Below are 18,762 nucleotides of genomic sequence, written 5' to 3'. Positions count from 1 at the left end.
GGGTGCACCCAGGGCCCTGGCAGGGGCAGGACAGCAGAGCTTGCACCCATCTCTGGTCCACATGCCCCAGCACAGCCAGGGACTGAACAGACCTCCCCTTCCCAGCACCCCAGATCAGTCCCTGTTTCAGAAAGGATGGGTGCTTCACCACATCTAAAACCCAGCCTCAGACAGGCTCAGTGCTCCGTGGTCAAAACCAGCCCAATGCAACTTGTTAAAACACAAACACATGCTCAGCAGCCACAAAACCCTGACCTGTGCAAGGCTCAGCTCGACCCTTTTCCACCCCACGTTCAGAGGAGACCCCAAGCTCCAGACTCCTGGTGTCTGCAGCTGAGCCATGCCTGCTGCAAACCCAGTTCCTCCCAGTTCCTCCCAGCCCCTGGCGTTGTGCAGCCCCTCCTGCAGAGTCCCTGCCACCGGGCAGCGCCTTCACCTCCGGGATGCTCTCACTCCCTCCTCCTCCTCCTCCCATCCCCTTTGTGTCCTTGCTGACCCAGGAGCAGGATCCTGGTGAGGAACCTGGGGCAGTCTGCTCGGTGTGCCTGGCCCTGGAGAGCCCCCAGCACCGGGTCAGGACAGGACGGGACGGGGCAGGACAGGACAGGCTGATGCCATCTCTCCCTGCAGAGCCCACCACTCCATCCCACTCTTGCCACGGGTGTTCCTCTTCCCACCCCTCACCCCCGGCAGCGTGGGAGAGGAGGAGAGCAGCAGCTACCTGGGAGCCCAGCACCTCCAAAGGGGAAAGCAAACAAACAATTTCCCTGAATCAACACAGCCTCTCCCAGAGGGCCTGCAGAGGAAATCAGGATTTCAAGCTCATCTTTCCTGTTTGCTCTCCATCACCAGGATTGCACCCTGAGCACCCAGCCCCCAGAACATCCCTCCCACCCCCTCCTGGCCCCCGGTGTGACTGTTTAATGACAAAGCTGCACCCTGTCCCCTCTGCCCTGTGCTGGCACAGCTGCAGAGGCAGAGAAGTAGGACAGGGAGCCTTCCTCCAGCATTACTTCTCCCTCTGGTCTCTACAGAAATCAGGTTTGGTCTCGAGCCAGCCCAGGGAAGGGGCAACTGCTCCAGTGCAGGGACAGCAAAATACTCCTTAGTCCCTGCTTTGGACTGAGGAGGCAGATGGATGAGCCAGGACTTTCCCACACATGGGAAGTACTGTGGGGCCCCAGAGATTTTCACAAAGCCATTCACGAATTCTGTCACCACACTTCTAGATTCAGCACAACAGATCTTAAAAATCATGACCCGGTCACCCCTGGGAGTACTGCAGTAAGCAATGGCTTTGAGACATGGCTGAAGAGGTTTCCCTGCCACCTCCCTCTCCTCTGCAAGGTTTCCCATCATTTGACTTGGGTGGGAAAGTGGAGGCTTCCTCACACTGAGGACATGTGCTGGGCAAGGTCCATGCTGGTGGGGAGCAGGATCCAGCTCTGCTTTGCTGCTCCAAGTGACGAAGGTGACAGCAGTGGCTTTCTGCTCTTGCCCTACCCTCCTCCAGCATCCCCCCTGCGACCAACATCCCCCACCAGTGTACCTTGTTTTTCAGTTTAAAAATAATAAAAAAAAAAAATGCAGAAGCCTGTTTTGCTGCCTCCAAGCAGGGAAAGGAGGGAGCACCCTGTGATTTAGCTGGTGGCCCCATGGGGAGCAGGGGACACAGTCTGACAGTGCTGGGAGAAGTGTCCATCCCTGACCACCTCCCAGAGTGAATCAGCAGCATCTGACTCCCAATGCCCAGGTCCTCATCCAATTAAAAGGCAAGGAAGGGCCCTAATCCTTTCAATTATAGGTAAGTAATAGCTGGCTCGTTGTAAAGGAGCAGGAAAAGGAGGTACCTTATGGTCCTGATCACTGGGGACATCATGACAGTGCACATGTTCCTCACTGTAACCAGGAAGATTATTTAGATATAAATATAAAGACACCCCCCAAAAAAAAACCAAACCATCCTGGAGATGCTCTGATTCAGCAGAAATGGTGGTGAACAGGGGATCCCACCAGGTATGTCCTGCAGCATCTCCCTTCCCTCCCACCCCTGCAGATCCAGGGGGTGGGTTGGCAAATCCCAGGCCCCTGACCAGATCAGCTCCAGCCTTCCCAGTAAGGACACCCCAAAGGGCAGGAGACAGGGGCTGTGGCAGAGCAGTGAGAGCCAGAAACACCCACCGAGCCATGCTAAGGGCAGGGGAACCAGAGTGCCAGACAGGAAAAATCACCTTCCTGCTAGGCTCAATTGTAGCTGGGCAACAGGAGCTGTAGTCAAGCCTCTCATCTCATCAGTATGCCAGGACTGGCCAAGAAATGGTCTTTTTTTTTTTTTTTGGTTTCAAGTCTCTGGTGGTTCAATCCTCCTTAATTTCCACACCAAAGCATCAAGATTCAGACACCGCCGTCTCCTTTAAGAGAAGGAGAATCAAATCCTGGTGGCAAGGTCAGCCCCTTGCTAAGAATTTTCCTCTTTCTACCCCAGCCTGGGTTTCATGGCAGCACAAACCACCCAGCACCCCAGAAGGTTCCTGGGAGGGAGGGAGGGAGGGAGCAGGAGGGTGCCCCAACATGGGCAACACTCTGCCTTCATCTGGGGTGCAAATGCAGCCTTTCTGCTGACAAACAGGTAACTGGCAGAGCAAGTTTGACACCACAAGGCAGGCAGGCTGCCTCCTGCAGAGCAATGCCACTCTGCAACTCTCCAGGAGTCATGGGAATGTTTTTATGTTATTCCTGGGGCCATGACACCAAAATTGATGCTGAGCCGAGGCTGGGAACATAACTGGCACAGTTGCTTCTAGCCCATAAACTAGAGCATCACCCACAATGATCCTGTGCTTTGAGATCACCTGCAGCTTCCAGCTTTGCCTCCCAGCTGCTCCCTCTGTCCCTCAAGGGCTCAGGCATTGCAACCTCAAGTGGCTGCAAACCACAGGGACCCAGTCCAGCTGCATCAGCACCCACAGATGTTCACAGAACAGATACCAAAGGGTCTCAAGCTCTCTGTCAGAACCCAACCCGGGGGAAGGGGTCTGAGCCCAGCCCTGGGGTTTCCCAAGGCTGCTGCTGGGATGCAAGTACATCCATCACCTGGTGCCCAGGGAGAGCAGATGCACAGTGCCCAGCAACCACATCCACTCCCACAGAGCTGCCCCGGAGAGCACAGCAGGAGGAGGGGAGGAAGGATGCAACCCTGCTCCCCATGCCCAGGCTTGCTGCAGCCTGTACCCATGAGGTTCTGCTCTCTGTGATGGTTGCAACACCCAGCCTGGAGCTGGGGACTGAGGCCTTAGAGCCCCTTTGCCCAGAGACAGAGAACAGGCCTCTCTATCCCCGGTCTTGTGCCCAGATAGGAACAACCCACCCCGTCCCAAAGGAAAATCAGCACCTCACAGGCTTCCAGGACAGAGAAATCTGATTTCCAGCTCCCTTTCCCCATGCCCAGCTGCCCAGAGAAGCCCTGGAGCAGCACTACTCACATTGTACAGGACTGTGGTCCAGCCTTCCATGGTGATGCACTGGAAGACAGTCAGCACAGCAAAGAGGATGTTGTCAAACTGAGTGATCCCATCGTTGGGACCGATCCACTCCCGGCACTCGTAGCCCGGGGGACAACCCTGCACTCCACAGGGATGGGGAGGGTCCAGCTCCTCCAGTTCACCTGCAGGCACACGACAGAGGTAAGATAAAGGCAAGGGACAGAGTGCAGATGGACTTGGGGCAGAGCAAGGGACACCCCTGGGACCAGCCCTGGCTGCACATCAACTGCTGCCCTAAGAAACTGGGACACCCTGATCACAACCAAGGGACCTTCTCAGATCCTTCCAATGGCAACAGGCACTCATCCCAGCTGTTCTCCACCCAACAGATGCAAAGCAGGTTCAGGGCCCTTCTCCCCACCTGAATTGTTTGTGTAGCAGGCTCGGTGCAGCTTCCCACTGTAAAACTCCAGGCCAATGATGGCAAACATGAGGATGGCGAAGAAGAGCAGCAAGCCAATCTGGAGGAGAGGCACCATGGCCTTCATGATGGATTTCAGCACAATCTGCAGGCCTGGGAGGGGAGAAGAGGAGCACAGCTCAGTGTGGTGCTGCACAAGGGCAAGGCCATCCCCAGGGTGAGCAGAGGAGGAACAGCACTCAGACAAATGCAGGAGGCCACCACAGCCTGGAGCATCCCCAGAGCTGAGGACCCCAGAGGACAGCACCATCCCCAGAGGAGCAAGGGGGCCAGGCTGCAGGGCAGGAGGAGCAGCACCAGCAGCAGCCTGGTTTCTTTATATATCCTCATGCCGGCAGATAAAATCTTGCTAAAAGAACTAAAATCTCCCCTGAATAAACCTCAGTCCTGAAAGGATCCACCCACTGCCTTCTGGCCTGGGAAGCAGAGCCGCCGAGCCCAGCCCTGTGCCAGCACAGAGCAGGCTGGATGGGGTGAAATGCCACCTGGGGACACAAACTGCTGCCACCCAACAGTCCCCTCCCCTGCAGGCCACCCAAGGGATGGCTGGGAAGATGAGAGAATAGTTTGGGTAGGAAGGGACCCTAAAGCTCATCCAGCTCCAACCCCCTGCATGGTCAGGTTGCTCCAAGCCCCATCCAACCTGGGCTGAGACACTGCCAGGGCTGGGGCAGCCACAGGTTCCTTGAGCAACTTGGGACAGGGTCTCAATACCCCCACAGGGAAGAATTTCTTCCTAATGTCCCACCTAAATCTCTCCTCTTCAAGTTTGAAACCACTGCCCCTTGTCCTCTCACTGCACCCCCATACAAAAAGCCCAACCCCATGTGTGATCCCCACTACCTGGGGAAGTTTGTCTCCCTTTCCCCTGGTTGTGCCCTGCATCTCCAAGGTGGCACAAGGACACCCCTGTCCCTTGGAAGGACATCAGGGATGGATGAAGACACCCCAGGGGGAGGACCAGGATCACCCAACTTACTGGGGATGCCCGAGACGAGCTTCAGAGGTCTGAGCACACGCACGGCCCTCAGAGTCCTCAGGTCCACGTGGGTGTTGAAGTGTGTCCCAGCGGTGGCGAGGATGCTGTGGGCAGACAGGGAGAGAGCAGAGTCACCCCGGGCAGAGCCCTTGGTCACCCTGGTGCCACATTCTCACACCAGGCTGCAGGGAGCCACGAGGAGCACCATGTCCATGGTACAGAGATTACACACCTCTCAAAGCCCACGGGCCAGCAAGAACAGCTCGATGCTGGCATCAAACTTCATGGGCTGTTCTGGCCAGCCAAAGCCACCCAGGGGCCACCCAGCCTTGGCAGCACCCACACACACCCCAGTAAGGCTGGGAACAACCTTGCCCCACAGGGCTGAGCATCACCCCTGCCATGCAGTCAATGCTCATCACAACTGATGGGCTGAAACAGCCTCCAGGCAGAGATGGTCCCCCCAGAGATGGGGGCAGCTCCTCTGGTGGTCACTTTACTCTTCTGCTGGTCACCCATGCTGCTCTGACAGCCACCTCCCTCTCCTGGCAGCAGCTCCAGCCCGTTCTGGCTTTCCCCACCCACAGAGCTTCCTCAGAGTCCCATCTCTGGGACTGCCAAAAGAAAAGAACCTCACACATTCCAAAATCTATAGTCATGACAGTCTGATGACCTTGGAAGGCACCCAGCATGCACAAGGAAGGACTCCAGAGGTTTTCTTTTAAAACATATGGATTTTTTTTTTTCCAAGCCCATCTCTGGAAAACAAACAGGGGCAAAGGGAGTCTGGGGACAGTGAGTCCAGCAGTGGAGATACTTGGGACCCCCCGTACGTGCTGGGGTGATGGGACAGCACAGCCTGGGGACACTGGCAGAGCTGTGGGAACACAGATGGCAGTGCCAGAGCTCATCACCTCCCATCCCATCCAAGCTTGGTCACTGGGGTGCTGAGCAAGGAGAAGGAAGAGAAGGTGGAGGAGGCAGGAGATGGGTGAGGAGGGGACAGGGGGGGAAGCAGGACAGAGAGAGAGAGCAACCTCAGGGCTGGTTGCAGCAGTCCAAAAAACGGAGGGAAACTGGGTCATTGTTCCACTAATTCATCTAATTACAGGCCAGAGCAGCTCTCTGGCGTGCTGAGCAATTAGGACTCTTTCTCTCCCCCTCTCCCCGAGGTACAGCAGGTACCAACCTGCCCCTCCAGAAAGGTGGCTGGGTTTCCTAGGATACCCCAGCAGCAGGAACACTCTCCCACCAGCGCAGGAAATTCTCCCAACCCCTGTTCCCTCTCCCTCCCTGCCCCAGGCTGGCTCCAAAGCCTGGCCCTGGCAGCAGCTGGGATGCATCACCCATCCATCAGGATGCTTATCCCCAGGATACACCGGGACCTTCTACCCTTCATGGCACTCTCCTTTTGTCTCCATGCCCCTGACCAGCTACCTCTAGCCCCACGGCTGATGGGAAAGCAGAAAAGGGACTTCAAAGTTACGTCTGGAGCAGCCAGAGGTTTGGGTTAAATGGGGTGTAACCCCCAACCAACAGGTGTGATAAATCAGAGCCACTTGGCAGTGTGGGAGAGAGGAGGACACTGCTGCTTTCAGCTCCTCCGAGCAACCTGCAGGCAAGAGCAGGGGAACCCAGAGCTCCTCAAAACACCAGTGTAGAGAACAAGCTGTGCCCAACACTGCCCTGGGGACCCCGAGACCCTCCCTCAGCCTCTGCTCCTCACGTTGCTATGCCTGGCATCCCAGCAGCCTCCCAGAGGGACCAGGGAAAGGCACCAATCCCAGAGGGGGCTGAGCACCTCCAGGAGACCAGGGATGCTCCTGGGCTGGACGCAGACTCCAGCTCTTCTACCAAGGGCTCCCAGCACGGGGAATGGCCAAACTGGAATGCTGCTGGCAGCAGAGCAGGACTGACAGCTCCCCCCTTCCTCCAGGAGCAGCACCAGCCCTGGGCCCAGGGAGGGATGGATGGAGGTAGAGCCTGACCAGTCCCAGCCCCACTGCAGAGCTCCCCAGGGCAGGACCCCCACTCCACCCGTGGCAGTGGGGGGGAGCAGGGCTGCAGAGTCCTCAGCTAACCCAGATTTGTTTGAAGGGCTGGGGAGCTGCTGCAGCCTTCAGGCAAGGTTCAGGAGATTCCAGGGCACTGCTTCCCAGAGCTCTAAATTAGCTGCTAAGAATGGGACTCCTCTGTGGCAAGGTGACATGCTCCTTGTCCCCGCTGGGGGACAGGGGACAACACAGGAGCTTTTGGGAAGGAGGTTTGGACAGATCACCAGGGCAAGATTTTTGCATTGCAGATGTGTCCTCCCACCAACACCAAAATGGTAATTGTCCCCCCACCCCCTGCTATCAAATAGGTGCCTGCACATCCTTGTGCTGCTCTGAGCAAATCCATCCATCCCAGAGCCCCAGGCACCCCCAGGGCCTGTGGGCAGGGTCTGAGCAGCCCTCAACCACCCTGAAACTGATTTGAGTGGCTGGGAACAGCCAAACAAGCTCCTGGGCATGCAAGGAAGGCTTTTGCCTGCCTTTCCCAAGGCTTCAGACATCACCTCTCCTTGACAGCCAGGCTCCACTAGCATGCACAGGCATCACCACCTTACTGTGACAACAAATACAACACTCCAAACACACCCTCCTGCTTTGGTTTTCAGCATCTCACCTCTTAATTGCTTGTTTATTGCTCTAATAATGCCTTTTTTTTCCTTTTTTTTTTTTTTTTTTTTCAGAGACCCACCCGTATCTCCATCACCCAGCATGACCCATTTCTGATTTTTTCTTGACAAGTCTTGCAGTTCCCAAGGCTGCAGAGCACAGAGTTGGGACTCAGGCCACAACAGACTTTTGTGCTGACACAGGGCAGCAGCTCCAGTACCTCCAGAACAATTTAAACCCTTTCTGAACACTTACAATATCCACGTCTGATGTGCTAATAATTATTCTTTATTTTTAGGCAAGGACCCAAACTAAAATTACACCTCACCATCCAAGTTATTTGAAAAAGCTGCCAGATTGGGCTATAAAAATCCCAGTGATCTCATGCTTTTCATCATATGTACCGGAGGAAAAAAGAAGAAGGGGGGGGGAGAAAAAAAAAAAAAAAAGGGAAAGTGAAGGCGTTTTTATAGGTCACACAGGCAAAGGGGTTACTTTTACTTCTTCGGAGGAAGGAGGGAAGACACTTCAGGTGGGGAACGGAGCAGAGAGGAGCTATTGGGAGAATGCAAATGAGAGAGGGGGCATGATGGGAAATAGATGCTAATGCCCAAAGTATAATTGAATAGTGAGCAATCACCAGCAGACAAAAACAAGCTTTCAGAGGGGAAAAAAAAATAAAACAATAATCCTTTGCTTTCTGTTTGCAACCAGGATGATTACTCTGTTTTCCTTCCCTGAGAGGCTGGAGAGCACAGGGCGAGCTGGGGCTGGGTGCTCAGCACACACCTCACCTACACCTGGAGCCCTGCACACAGGGGTTGATTTCTCCCCTTTTGGAGGGGGTGAGGACACACACACACACACACACACACACACACACAAAAGTCCTGAAAATAAGAAATAATCTCGTTCAGAATGATGACTCTCTCTGTACTTGGGAATCAGCAGAGCAAAGCAGGAGCAGTGTGCAGTGACCCTGCCCCTGCAGAGCCCTTTGGCTGGCACAAAACCAGCACCAAATCCGGGCACCAACACCCCCCACAGAGCACCCCCCATGTCCCCAGCCATCCCCTTGGATGTCCCTTGGGGACAGCACCCCCAGCTCAGGGTGTGCTGCACCACGTACCCCAGGACAAGGCTTGAACCCCCAGAATGATCAGACTCCCAGAATGAATGAATAAACCCCTCAGGTTATTCACCCACCACCACCGACCCCAAACTCTGCATCCCTTGCCCATCACCAGCAGGGAGCCCTGGTGCAGAGGCACCTGCAGAAAAACCTTCCCAGCCAAGGTCTGCAGGGAGGAGGGAGGGATGGGGCCGAGACAGGATAACCTCAGCTCAGAATCTAGGGCAGGCAGGATGCTGGCTGGCTGGCTGATGTGTAAAATTAGCATTTATAATTAAGTGGAAAGGCCCCTGAAGGCTTGCACTGCCACCCGACTCAACGGGGGAGACTTCTTCATAATTAATACACTGGTCAAACAGCTCATGGAAAGTAAGTTACCTGATGAATTTACCCCGTTCTTGCCCTTTTCTGCTGGTGGCTCAATCCCTGCCTTCTCCTCACAGCATCACAAGCAGCAGGTTGGATTCTTGGGTCCAGGAGCCTACACTGGGGTCCAAACTTTGCTCCACATGGGGCCAGCAGGATTGGGACACCCACCCTGAGGATGCCCCCACGGAGCACAGTGATCCTGCTTTGGGGATACCAAGGGATAGGGACATGAACCAGGTCCAAATGCCCATGGCACAGTTCAGAGCAACCTTAAAGCCTCCAGCACCTTCTTTTGCTCTTTCTAGGTTTTGGGGCCATGACACAAATGGATTGGCACAGCTGCAAAGCTGCTGATCCCATCTTTCCTGGCAGCTTCAAAATCCCTGAACCAGGCAGCAATGGATCCCTGCGAGGTGCTGACAAAACCTGCCTTCAGCAGGGGGATGAAATGGTCTTTAAAGCCACCTCTTCATGGACAAGTCCCCTGTATTCAGACTCACCTCTTCCAGTCAGATAAATGTTCTCCCCATCATCCCATCCCTCCAGGCCCTTGTCCCAAGTCCCTCCCCATCTATGCTGGAGCTCCTTCTGCTACGGGGAGGTGCTCTAAGGTCTCCCCAAGAAGGAAGAGGCAAAGCACCTGATGTGGGCTGGATCCTGTGACTGGAGAAGGGAAATGACCCCTCGGACACAAAGCCAGAGCCTTGGACTTGCCTGCCCAGGGGTCACCCTATGGCCTCTCTCACCCCACCAGGGATTTTCCCTCACCACCCACCCCATCCTCTCCCTGGGGAGAGGGTTCTGCCCTTTGTGCCAGGTGCCAACCTCAGGCACATCCCATTGTGTGGCATATGGCACATGAATCATTCACAAAGCCAGGGGATTAATTATTCATCCAAACGAAAGACCAAACACTTTACTAATTGTCCTGGAAGGAAAGAGCTGGGAAAGGGGTGGGAGAGAGGGGAGACATCAGGTTGGAGACTGGTTCTCTCCTGAAAGGAGAAGAGAAAAGGAGAAAAAATTCTTGTCTGGGTGATCGAAGTATTTGAGCTTAATTTTTGGACTCAGGGCTGTCTCTGTCCTGGTACAGCAGAGCACAGATTTACTGGCACAGCTTCCAGCAGAATAACCGTGTGGGGAAGCTGCTCTTGTGCCCCAATATAACATTTATTCTCCCCAACCTTGTGTCTGCTCCCCCAGGATTCCCTGCCCGGAGCTGCAGTGTCCTTCCTGGCTCCATCAGGACAAGGCAGGTGTCAGCAGGAGGGGCAGAGCACAGGTACACACACCCACACCTGCCATGCCAGGCACCCCAAACCTCAGGGCCATGCAGATGATCTGGGGTTTGAGCACTCCTGAGACAGCTGGGGGTGTTCAGCCTGGGGAAGAGAAGGAGAAGGCTCTGAGGAGCCCTTGGAGCAGCTTCCAGTGCCTGGAGGGGCTCCAGGAAAGCTGGGGAGGGACTTGGGACAAGGGCCTGGAGTGACAGAATGAGGGGGTGATGGTTTCAAACGGAAAGAGATTTCATATCTAGATTCAGACTGGATATAAGGAAGAACTTTTTACACTCAGGGTGGTGAGAAGCTGTGGCTGCCCCTTGCCTGGACACATTCAAGGCCAGGCTGGATGGGGTTCTGAGTGAGAGGTCTAGTGAGAGGTGTCCCTGCTTGCTGCAGGGGGGTTGAGCTAGTTGACCTTTAAAGGTTCCTTTCAACTCAAATGATTCTCAGAGTCTATGATATGAATATTCCTGCTCACAGCTGCTGCCAGTGCCTGACCAAGGACTCTCCCCATCTATCTCTAGACCTCCAGGACCAAAAGGGCCACCTAAGCATCACAGAACCTGGGCTGCTCAAGGTGTGCTAATACCAAAGGGCAAAGCATCCTCACCTCTGCCCCTGGGGACTGCTAAAAGGGCACTGAGCACTTTCCAGGACAGTCACCCCAAAATCCAGGCAGGACCACAGTGAGCTCCTTGTCCACCTGCCCTCCTTGTCCCCATGCTCCCGATGCAAAGCTCCGGGTTTGGTGAGGGCAAGGCAGGCACTGCTGGCCATCATTCCTTTCTGCCTCCCCTTGGCCATGCTCCACCCCACAACAATTCCTTAATGAAAACCACAGTGCCCAAGGGCTTCACAAAAGGCAGCCAGGTGTAGTGGCTGTTATTAAATCCTCCAGAAACCCCTGACGCCAGCTCTTCCCTTTAGTGGCCCCGGTGTATTTATCCTGGTTTTACAGCAGCTGCTTCCCCGGCTCCTGAGCAGCACAACTTCACAAGGGCTTTTAGATTTCCATTTTTACTTCTTTTTTTTTTCTCCCCTGGTTGTTAGAAGCGTTACCCGCCCCTTCACCTCACACGTAATGTGTTATTGTATTACTGCTGCAACTGCTATAAAAAAAAGCCAACACGGTGCTGTGATGCTCAGGCAGTGGAGTGTGTGAAGCACACACCCACCTGCATATTTGCAGAGGGAATTTAACCCTTTTTTTCATCATCAGCTCCTTCAAATAGGGGGTAGGACTGGATCAGGATGCTTGGTCTCCGAGTTACACTGACTGCACCCATGGAGCTGATGTTCCAGTTGCTGATGGCTGAAGCTCCTTCAACCTCTCCTTCTCAGGACCCCTGATTAAGAGGACCTGCTGCCCTTTCTGACCATTTTTTGAGCAGTTTTCCTCTTTTTACCTGTTCACCAAGACACACTGCATCAGGCAGGCCATGAGCCCAGCTCCTGGCCATGTCTGGTCCATGCACAGGCAAGGTGAGCACCCCCAGGTCCCAGGGGAAGCACAGACCCTCCCCTCCCCAGCCCTGCCTCTGGATGAGGGAAGGTATTTCATGAATATTTTTGGAGAAAAAATATTTTTAGCCGGGGGAGAACAAGCTGGTTTTTCAGGCAGCAGTAATGATTTGGAGAGCACAGGTTATAAACAGAAAGAGTTTACAAATTGTGACGACTGGTTCCCTGGTGGAAGCTTTAGCACCAGAGAGCTTTGGGTGGGAGTTGATTTCCACCGAGATGAAAACATCTGGAAGTATTGACACAAGAAGCAAACACCAGCTGAACACAAGTCAGTGCCATCCACTCCTGCATGAGGTCCCAGGAGGCTGCTCAGGGCAGCAGCCTCTCATCAAGCTAATTAACACAAAGGAGAGTGTACCTGGGATACCCCAGGGGTCAGGGTGAAGCCACCTGCATTAACCACCTCTCCCACCAGACACGTGGCAAAAATAAAAAAAAAATCAAGAAAGGAAGAGTAATACCATGTGTCACCCTTGGAGGGACAGGGGAATGATCCTGGATCCCTCTGGAGCCATGAGGGTTGGATCCTGAGCTAGGTTCTGCTCATACAGGTATCACCTGTGGTCCATGGGATGCATCAGCATCCCAAACAGGTCAGCACACCCTGAGGAGAGGAGAGCACTACCCTACACCTCTGATGCTCACAACACCCCCTCCACCACAGCCACTGCCTCTTGCCAAGTGACAACAAAACCCCAATGAACAGCTCGACAGCCTCTGCCCAGGCATTCACACTGTTCCCAAATGCAGCTTTAATCCGTAAGAGGATCCCGAACCCACACCCTTCCCTGGTGCAGGCTCCCCCACCCGCCTTACACAACCAACACTGCCTGAACCGCCAAGTGCAAACCCTCTCCCCACAAGCTGTTTGCAAGTCATTTGCCAGCCAGGGATTATTTGCTGCAGAAATTTGCCAAGAACTCAGCAGATCAAACAGGCGAAGAGCTGCTCGCGCGGGAGGCACCACCACGGCTCCGAGGAGCAGCAGCTCTGCCAGCACTGCACAGCAAGGGCAGGAGCTGAGGGCTGGGCAGGAGATGACAACTTGGTCCCCCAAAACAATCTGGGGAGAAAATCTGCAGGCCGCCCATCAAACAACAGAATTTGCCTCAAAAACCCCTGGTGAGCCCATGCTGACTGGTGCCAGGAGCACAGGGATCCTCTCGGGGAGGTTTTCATCTGGCTGCTGGAGCAAACACCAGGATGTGAGCGAGGGGGAGAGGGTGGTGAAGCAGCCCCCAGAGGGCTGCAATGCCTGGGGGGACCCAGGCACCTCCTGGCATGAACGGCCCTTCATGGACCCATGGGTTCCCTGGCACAGGGCCTGGAGTGGCACGGAAAGGAGGTGGTGAGGCTCACCCAGTGAGAACTGCTCAGCATTGACTCAGCACCAGCTCAGTGACTGTCAGCAGGGAGAGGTCCATGGCCAAACCCTGCTCCCAGGGCTTCCCCCTTGGCATTCCCAGAGGATGCCCATGCAGGAGATGGTCAGCAGAGCTCCCCAAGCCACCCAGTGTCATGACCCACACTGTGCCAGGAGAAGGCTGTGAGCCAAGGGAGAGGTTTGTGCAGCAAACACCTCAGAACAGACCTCGGGTGTCTCACCCGACTCCTGTGCCCGAGTTTCCTGCCCAACCCTGCCACTGCTCTGCACCCAGCAGAGCCCATGACATGCTCAGAGATCCACAGGAACCATCTGCCTGGACACCTCAAGCTGGCCACTGGGAACATGGTGTTACCATCAGAGTGCAAAAACCCCACAATCCAGGCACCTCATTCCTGGGACCCCCCTGTGCCTGCAGGCACCCACCTGCCTCCAACACACTGGGGCTTCTCCCTAAGCCATCAGTGCTGACCAAACACAAGCCCAAATGCCCCTGCTCCTTCCCATGCCAGCAGCACAGCCCATCACACCACGAGGAGAGCTCAGATCTGGGCCACCTCCCTGGCAGGTGACACTGCCAGTGACACAACCAGCACCCATGAAGAACGTGCACTATTCCCCCAGGGGATGCTGAGCATGCATCACACGGAGCACAGCCCCTCACGGACCTTGTTCCCAAATCCTGCACCAAGTGAAGGCTGGGAAGTTCTTGGGAAGGCAAGAGGACATTCTCTCCCTGCCCTCGGAGATTTTTACTAAGACCTCTCCCAAGCCACATCAAGGTGCTCATTGGACTTCCATTCCAATGTGCTGTGCCCCCAACTCCACCCCCACCTCACCACGTGCCCAGATGGGTGACAGATGCCAGGCCACCATCTGGGGAAAGCTCAGAGCCAGCCCTCCATCACCCAATGGGTCACTTTGTTCCCCCATTACCTGCCCACAGCAAAGCCAACACAAGCCTCCAGCAGGGGAAAACCATCCTCATTGGGATGAAGATCCAGCACTGTCAACAGGGAAGCAGGGCCTTGTCCTGGTCCCTGGAGCTCATGTCCCCAGCAGGATGAGCCCTCGTGCCCCAGCCCCAGGCTCACCCGCTGAGCACCACGATGAAGTCCATGACGTTCCAGCCGTTGCGCAGGTACGAGCCCTTGTGGAAAACAAAGCCCAGAGCCACGATCTTAATCCCAGCCTCAAAGCAGAAAATCCCAATGAAGTAGGGCTCCGTCTTCTCCTGCCAGAGGGGAACCAGTGACACAGTCAGGGAGGGAAATGGAGCAAACAACAGCACCAACCGTTTCATACTGACCCAACTCGAGTCCCGTGCCAACTTCCCCTGCCCCACACTGCCCTCAGGAAGCTTTCCCAGCCCGTCCTCATCCAGAATCAACCTTGAAAACAAAACAGCTACGACCCACTTAAGTTGCCCCATTCCCCTTCCCTATCTCACCTTCTAAGGGGCTCAAACCTTCCTGAACCCTTACCCCATGCAGGGGAGCATGTGACAGCAGCCCCAGGAAGGCTGAAGGGATGGGTCCTGGAGAAAAACTCCGGCCCCACTGCCCTGAGACCAGCAGGCACTGCCTGGCAGGATGAGGTGGCTCCCCTCAGCTGGTCCCAGAGGGATGGACAGATGGTACTTACTAATCTCCGTGACATGGGTGTCTTGTCATCCTCAGGGAGGTGCTGCTCGAGGGCCAGCACGATGCAGTTGGCAATGATGGTAGCCAGGATCATGTACTCAAAGGGAGTGGAGGGAGTTAAGGAGGAGAGAAGAGGTGGATGACATCCCCCACCCCCCAGCCCAGCCCCTGCCCACCCTCCATTAGCACCACCACTGCTTTCCCTGCAGACACATGCACACACACAGCTCAGCTTTCACCTTCCCTGCTCCAGGGCAGAGGGTGAAGCCCACCTTGGTGCTTTTTGGAAATGAGAAGGGTGATGGTGAGAGTCTCCAGGACCCTCCTCCTCATTGGAGACCTCCTGAGCATCATCAAGTTCTTCCCCAAGCAAAGGGACATTTAACCAAGGGACTTTGCTGGGCTGTGAACTGTCTTGGAAGATGATGCTCATGGTGGGAGCCCAGAACACAGATGCAAGTATGAAGGTTTGCCAAGAAGGCTCTGAGCAGGTTGGGCTTCATCTGGAAAAGGGCTTGGCATGGTCCCTGGCAGCCTCAGGGAGGTTCTCCCTGGCAGAGCACCAGGCTGAGCACTCGCAGCTCAGGATCACTGATGGTGCCTGAACTCCCATTCAGGCAGGGCTGAAACTCCTGATGGAGACATCCCAGCTCAGACACACAAATGAGAACCTGTAGCAGAACATTATCAATAGGGCCTGGTTGGACCCTCACTAGTGTCCTAAATCCTACAGCCACATCAGCATTTACACCCCCTGCTCCAGGAGCAGTCCCTCACCAGGACAAGTGGCAGCAGACACTGGATCTGAGGACCCGAGTGAGTGGGGGGGGAAGGAGGAGGGAAGGAGAGGTTGGTGACCAGGAAAGCACCCTAAACACAGCTTCCTCCTCCTGCCTGGTCCACCCCAAACCTCCAAAACAAAACACTTCCAAGGGACAGGATAGCCACATCTTTCCAACCTCCCCTTCACCTTTACCACCTCGCTGCAGTAACAGCCCCATTATCCTGAATCACAAACCAAGGTGAGATTCATCAGCAGGCAGCACATCCCTTCTCCACCCCATCCATCCAAAATCCCAGAGCTGTGGTACTGTCACGATATGCATCAGCTGCCACCAAGGGAGGGGTGTCATCTTCCCCAGGTCAGTGGCAAGGGGGTGCCACCCCACCTGGGATGGATTTGCCTACAAATAAATTGTTCAAGTTGCTGCCCTCCCAAGCCAGCACAGGGACCAGTGCCCCAGCTGAGCCCTTTCCCACCACACCAGGCTTCTTCAGACCCAGTGGCTGCAGGTTCCCACCACCCAGGCCAGGAGGTGCCAAACACCCATGAAAAACGATCATCCTCTCCTTCACACCTTTAGCTTTTGGCCACGGAAGCCACTGACTACAGCAAGACGCCTGAAACAAGTGGGCAAGAGAAGAGATCCCAGTGCTGGTCAGAAGCATGGGAAACTGGAAACCACAACGTGACCCCCATGGCAGCAACTCCATGGGCATGGGCAAGGGGGGAGCAGCAGGTCCTGGAGAGCTGGCCAGGACAGGCAGCCAAGGAGAGCCTGCAGGAGCTGGGATGGATTTAACCCAGCAGGGAGAAGAGCCAGGAAAGATTCAGCCAAGGCATTTAAAAGACCACTCAGTGAAATTAGTGGTTGCTGAGTGAAAGGCAAACCAAAAGAGCAATGGCTGCAGAACTCACCACCCAGACCTCGGTGCCAGCCGGGCACCAGCTGCAAGCAGCTCGGAAGGAGGCCAAAGCCCAGAGGTTTTCCTCCCGAGGCTTAACACAAGCAGAGATTTAATTTTCATCTCACTTCCCTCCGGCCAAAGCCCCAAAGCCCCACGCTGTCCCCGCTCCCCTCGGATGCTCTGCAGCACTTGGCCCCAGGCCTCTGCAGGGTCTTTTTTCTTTTTTTTCTGTTGTTTCATTTTCCTGAAAGTCTGTGAGCAATTAGCACAGCCTTAAAAGCAAGCAGCGGGTTAGTGGGGCGGCAGAGCCAGCTCCCCAGGCACCAGGCACATTGGCCCAGATGAGACGTGTGAGCGGCGCGTGTCCGTCTGTCCCTCCCAGCAGGGACCCTCCCAGGCACTGAGCACTGCCTCTTCCCTGCTCCTGCTGATCCCATGGGGGAAACACCCAGGTGGGGAAATCACTAATTTTCCAAAGCCAGGGCCGGGTCCCCCACTGCCAGCAGCCCAGCTTGCCTCTCTACATCCTTGCTGGCTCCAACATCTGGCTTGACAGCACACATCTGTCACCACGTTCCCATCCCACCTCTGGTGAGCATCTGGCATGTGGGTCAGTGGAGATGCAGTCCCAGGGAAGCAGGACCATCACTGCCCTAAGCAAGATGTCACTGCCCAAGGTGCCTCTCCAAACCCCACCGGCCCAGTTTTCCGAGGAGCCAAGCCCGGGCTGCTGCATCTGGAGCTGGGTGAGAGCTGCAAAGCAGCAAGCCCATGGAAATCAGGTCCCTGCAGCTCCAGCTGTGCCTGCTTTGGGGAGGCCAAGGGTAAGAAAGCCCTCCCCAGAGGAACAGTGGGAACATCTGGCTGAAACAGAAATTTCATCCCCATGCTGTCCTCCCAGCTCAGCGCTGGAGCCCACTGGGCAACGCTCAATCGCTCCTCTGTGCCCTCTCTCATTAGATGTCTTAATTACACAACCTTCCAGCCACCCAAAACACAGAGTGGCACTCGCCCCCCTCCAAGCCCAATAATGAAACCTGTCTTTCTCCAGCCCTCTCCTCCTCCTTCGTCTGGCTTCTGCTGGAGGATCATTAGGGAGCCGATAAAAATAGGTTTTCTTATTGATTTATCTCCTTTCCCCAACGCTCTCCCCTGACTTGTTTCCGTAGCAACTCAGCCGATGCCGGTGCTCACCACACCTGCAGCTCCATGCTTACCTCCTGGTGCCTCAGAGGTGGGGAAGGTGCCCCCAGACCACCAGGACCTCTCTTCTTCCCAGACCCACTCCTCAGCCCACCCGGAGCAGGCACTGCAGGCTATCCCCATGCCTGGAGCTCCATGGTGTGTCTGGCAGGGAGGTGTCCAGCCCCTGCTGGAGCCTTGCTTCCAGATGTCACCACCCCTTCTTCCCATCCCCAAACCAGCCCACCCAGAACATCTACGTTGCTCACACAGGGAGCATGCCCAGCTCCAAGCCCTGAGGATGAGTTTCAGGTGCTGATGGCACATGGATGGAAAGGCTCAGTGTGAGATTAAACCCCTCCCCAGATGCAGGAAAGAGCCAGGAGCTGTGGAGAGCCCCACTCCACCTCTCCACTTTGATGACCTTGCCTTCTCTCTGTCCCTGCACAGGAAGGTGTGGGAGGAGAAAAAATGCCAGAGGAGTGAGGCCACGTGGGCATCTCCAAAAGGGCTCTTGAGGAATCCTGTCTCAGAGAGCCAGTGAGAAGAGCAGGAATGATTTCATGCCTTGCCTACACCACCCAGCCCAGCCCCAACACCTCCTAGAAACCTAAGTCACCCATTTCCCACCTCTCCCCCCAGGACCCACAGCACTGAGGAGCCTTTCCCTGCTCCCCAGATGTCAACAAGAGGGAGCCAGAGTTCCTACAGCTGTGGGCTTCATCTTGCTGATCCTGATCCCACCACTGCTGCCTGCTCCACACAGACATGGTGAGATGGGAAGAAACATCCACATCTTCAACACCCCCACCTCTAGGATGGTCCGACCCCCCCTTCCCTTAACCTCACACCCCAACAGGAATGTGGGCACCTCCTCTCCAAAGCTGTTTCCCAAGAGAAACCCAAAATGCCAAATGGTGGCAAATGAGTGGCCCTAAGTCAGCTCTGGGGTTC

The 18,762-nt window shown here is 55.3% G+C and overlaps 1 protein-coding gene across 1 annotated transcript in view; it reads right to left on the bottom strand.

Moving 5' to 3' along the window:
• The window catches only part of CACNA1E (calcium voltage-gated channel subunit alpha1 E), an 81,620-nt gene that overhangs the window by 58,487 nt on the left and 4,371 nt on the right, over nucleotides 1-18,762 (bottom strand). The window contains exons 2-6 of the mRNA XM_030454868.1: nucleotides 14,939-15,044; nucleotides 14,389-14,528; nucleotides 4,943-5,046; nucleotides 3,904-4,056; nucleotides 3,483-3,664 (exon numbers count right to left, since the gene is read on the bottom strand). Coding sequence (XP_030310728.1) covers nucleotides 3,483-3,664; nucleotides 3,904-4,056; nucleotides 4,943-5,046; nucleotides 14,389-14,528; nucleotides 14,939-15,044 — 685 coding nt within the window. The remainder of the gene's footprint in view (nucleotides 1-3,482; nucleotides 3,665-3,903; nucleotides 4,057-4,942; nucleotides 5,047-14,388; nucleotides 14,529-14,938; nucleotides 15,045-18,762) is intronic.

Source organism: Calypte anna, chromosome 8 (assembly GCF_003957555.1).
Source record: "Calypte anna isolate BGI_N300 chromosome 8, bCalAnn1_v1.p, whole genome shotgun sequence".
Classification (NCBI taxonomy): domain Eukaryota; kingdom Metazoa; phylum Chordata; class Aves; order Apodiformes; family Trochilidae; genus Calypte; species Calypte anna.
Note: the sequence above shows the minus strand (reverse complement) of the source record. Positions and strands in the feature narration are given on the sequence as shown.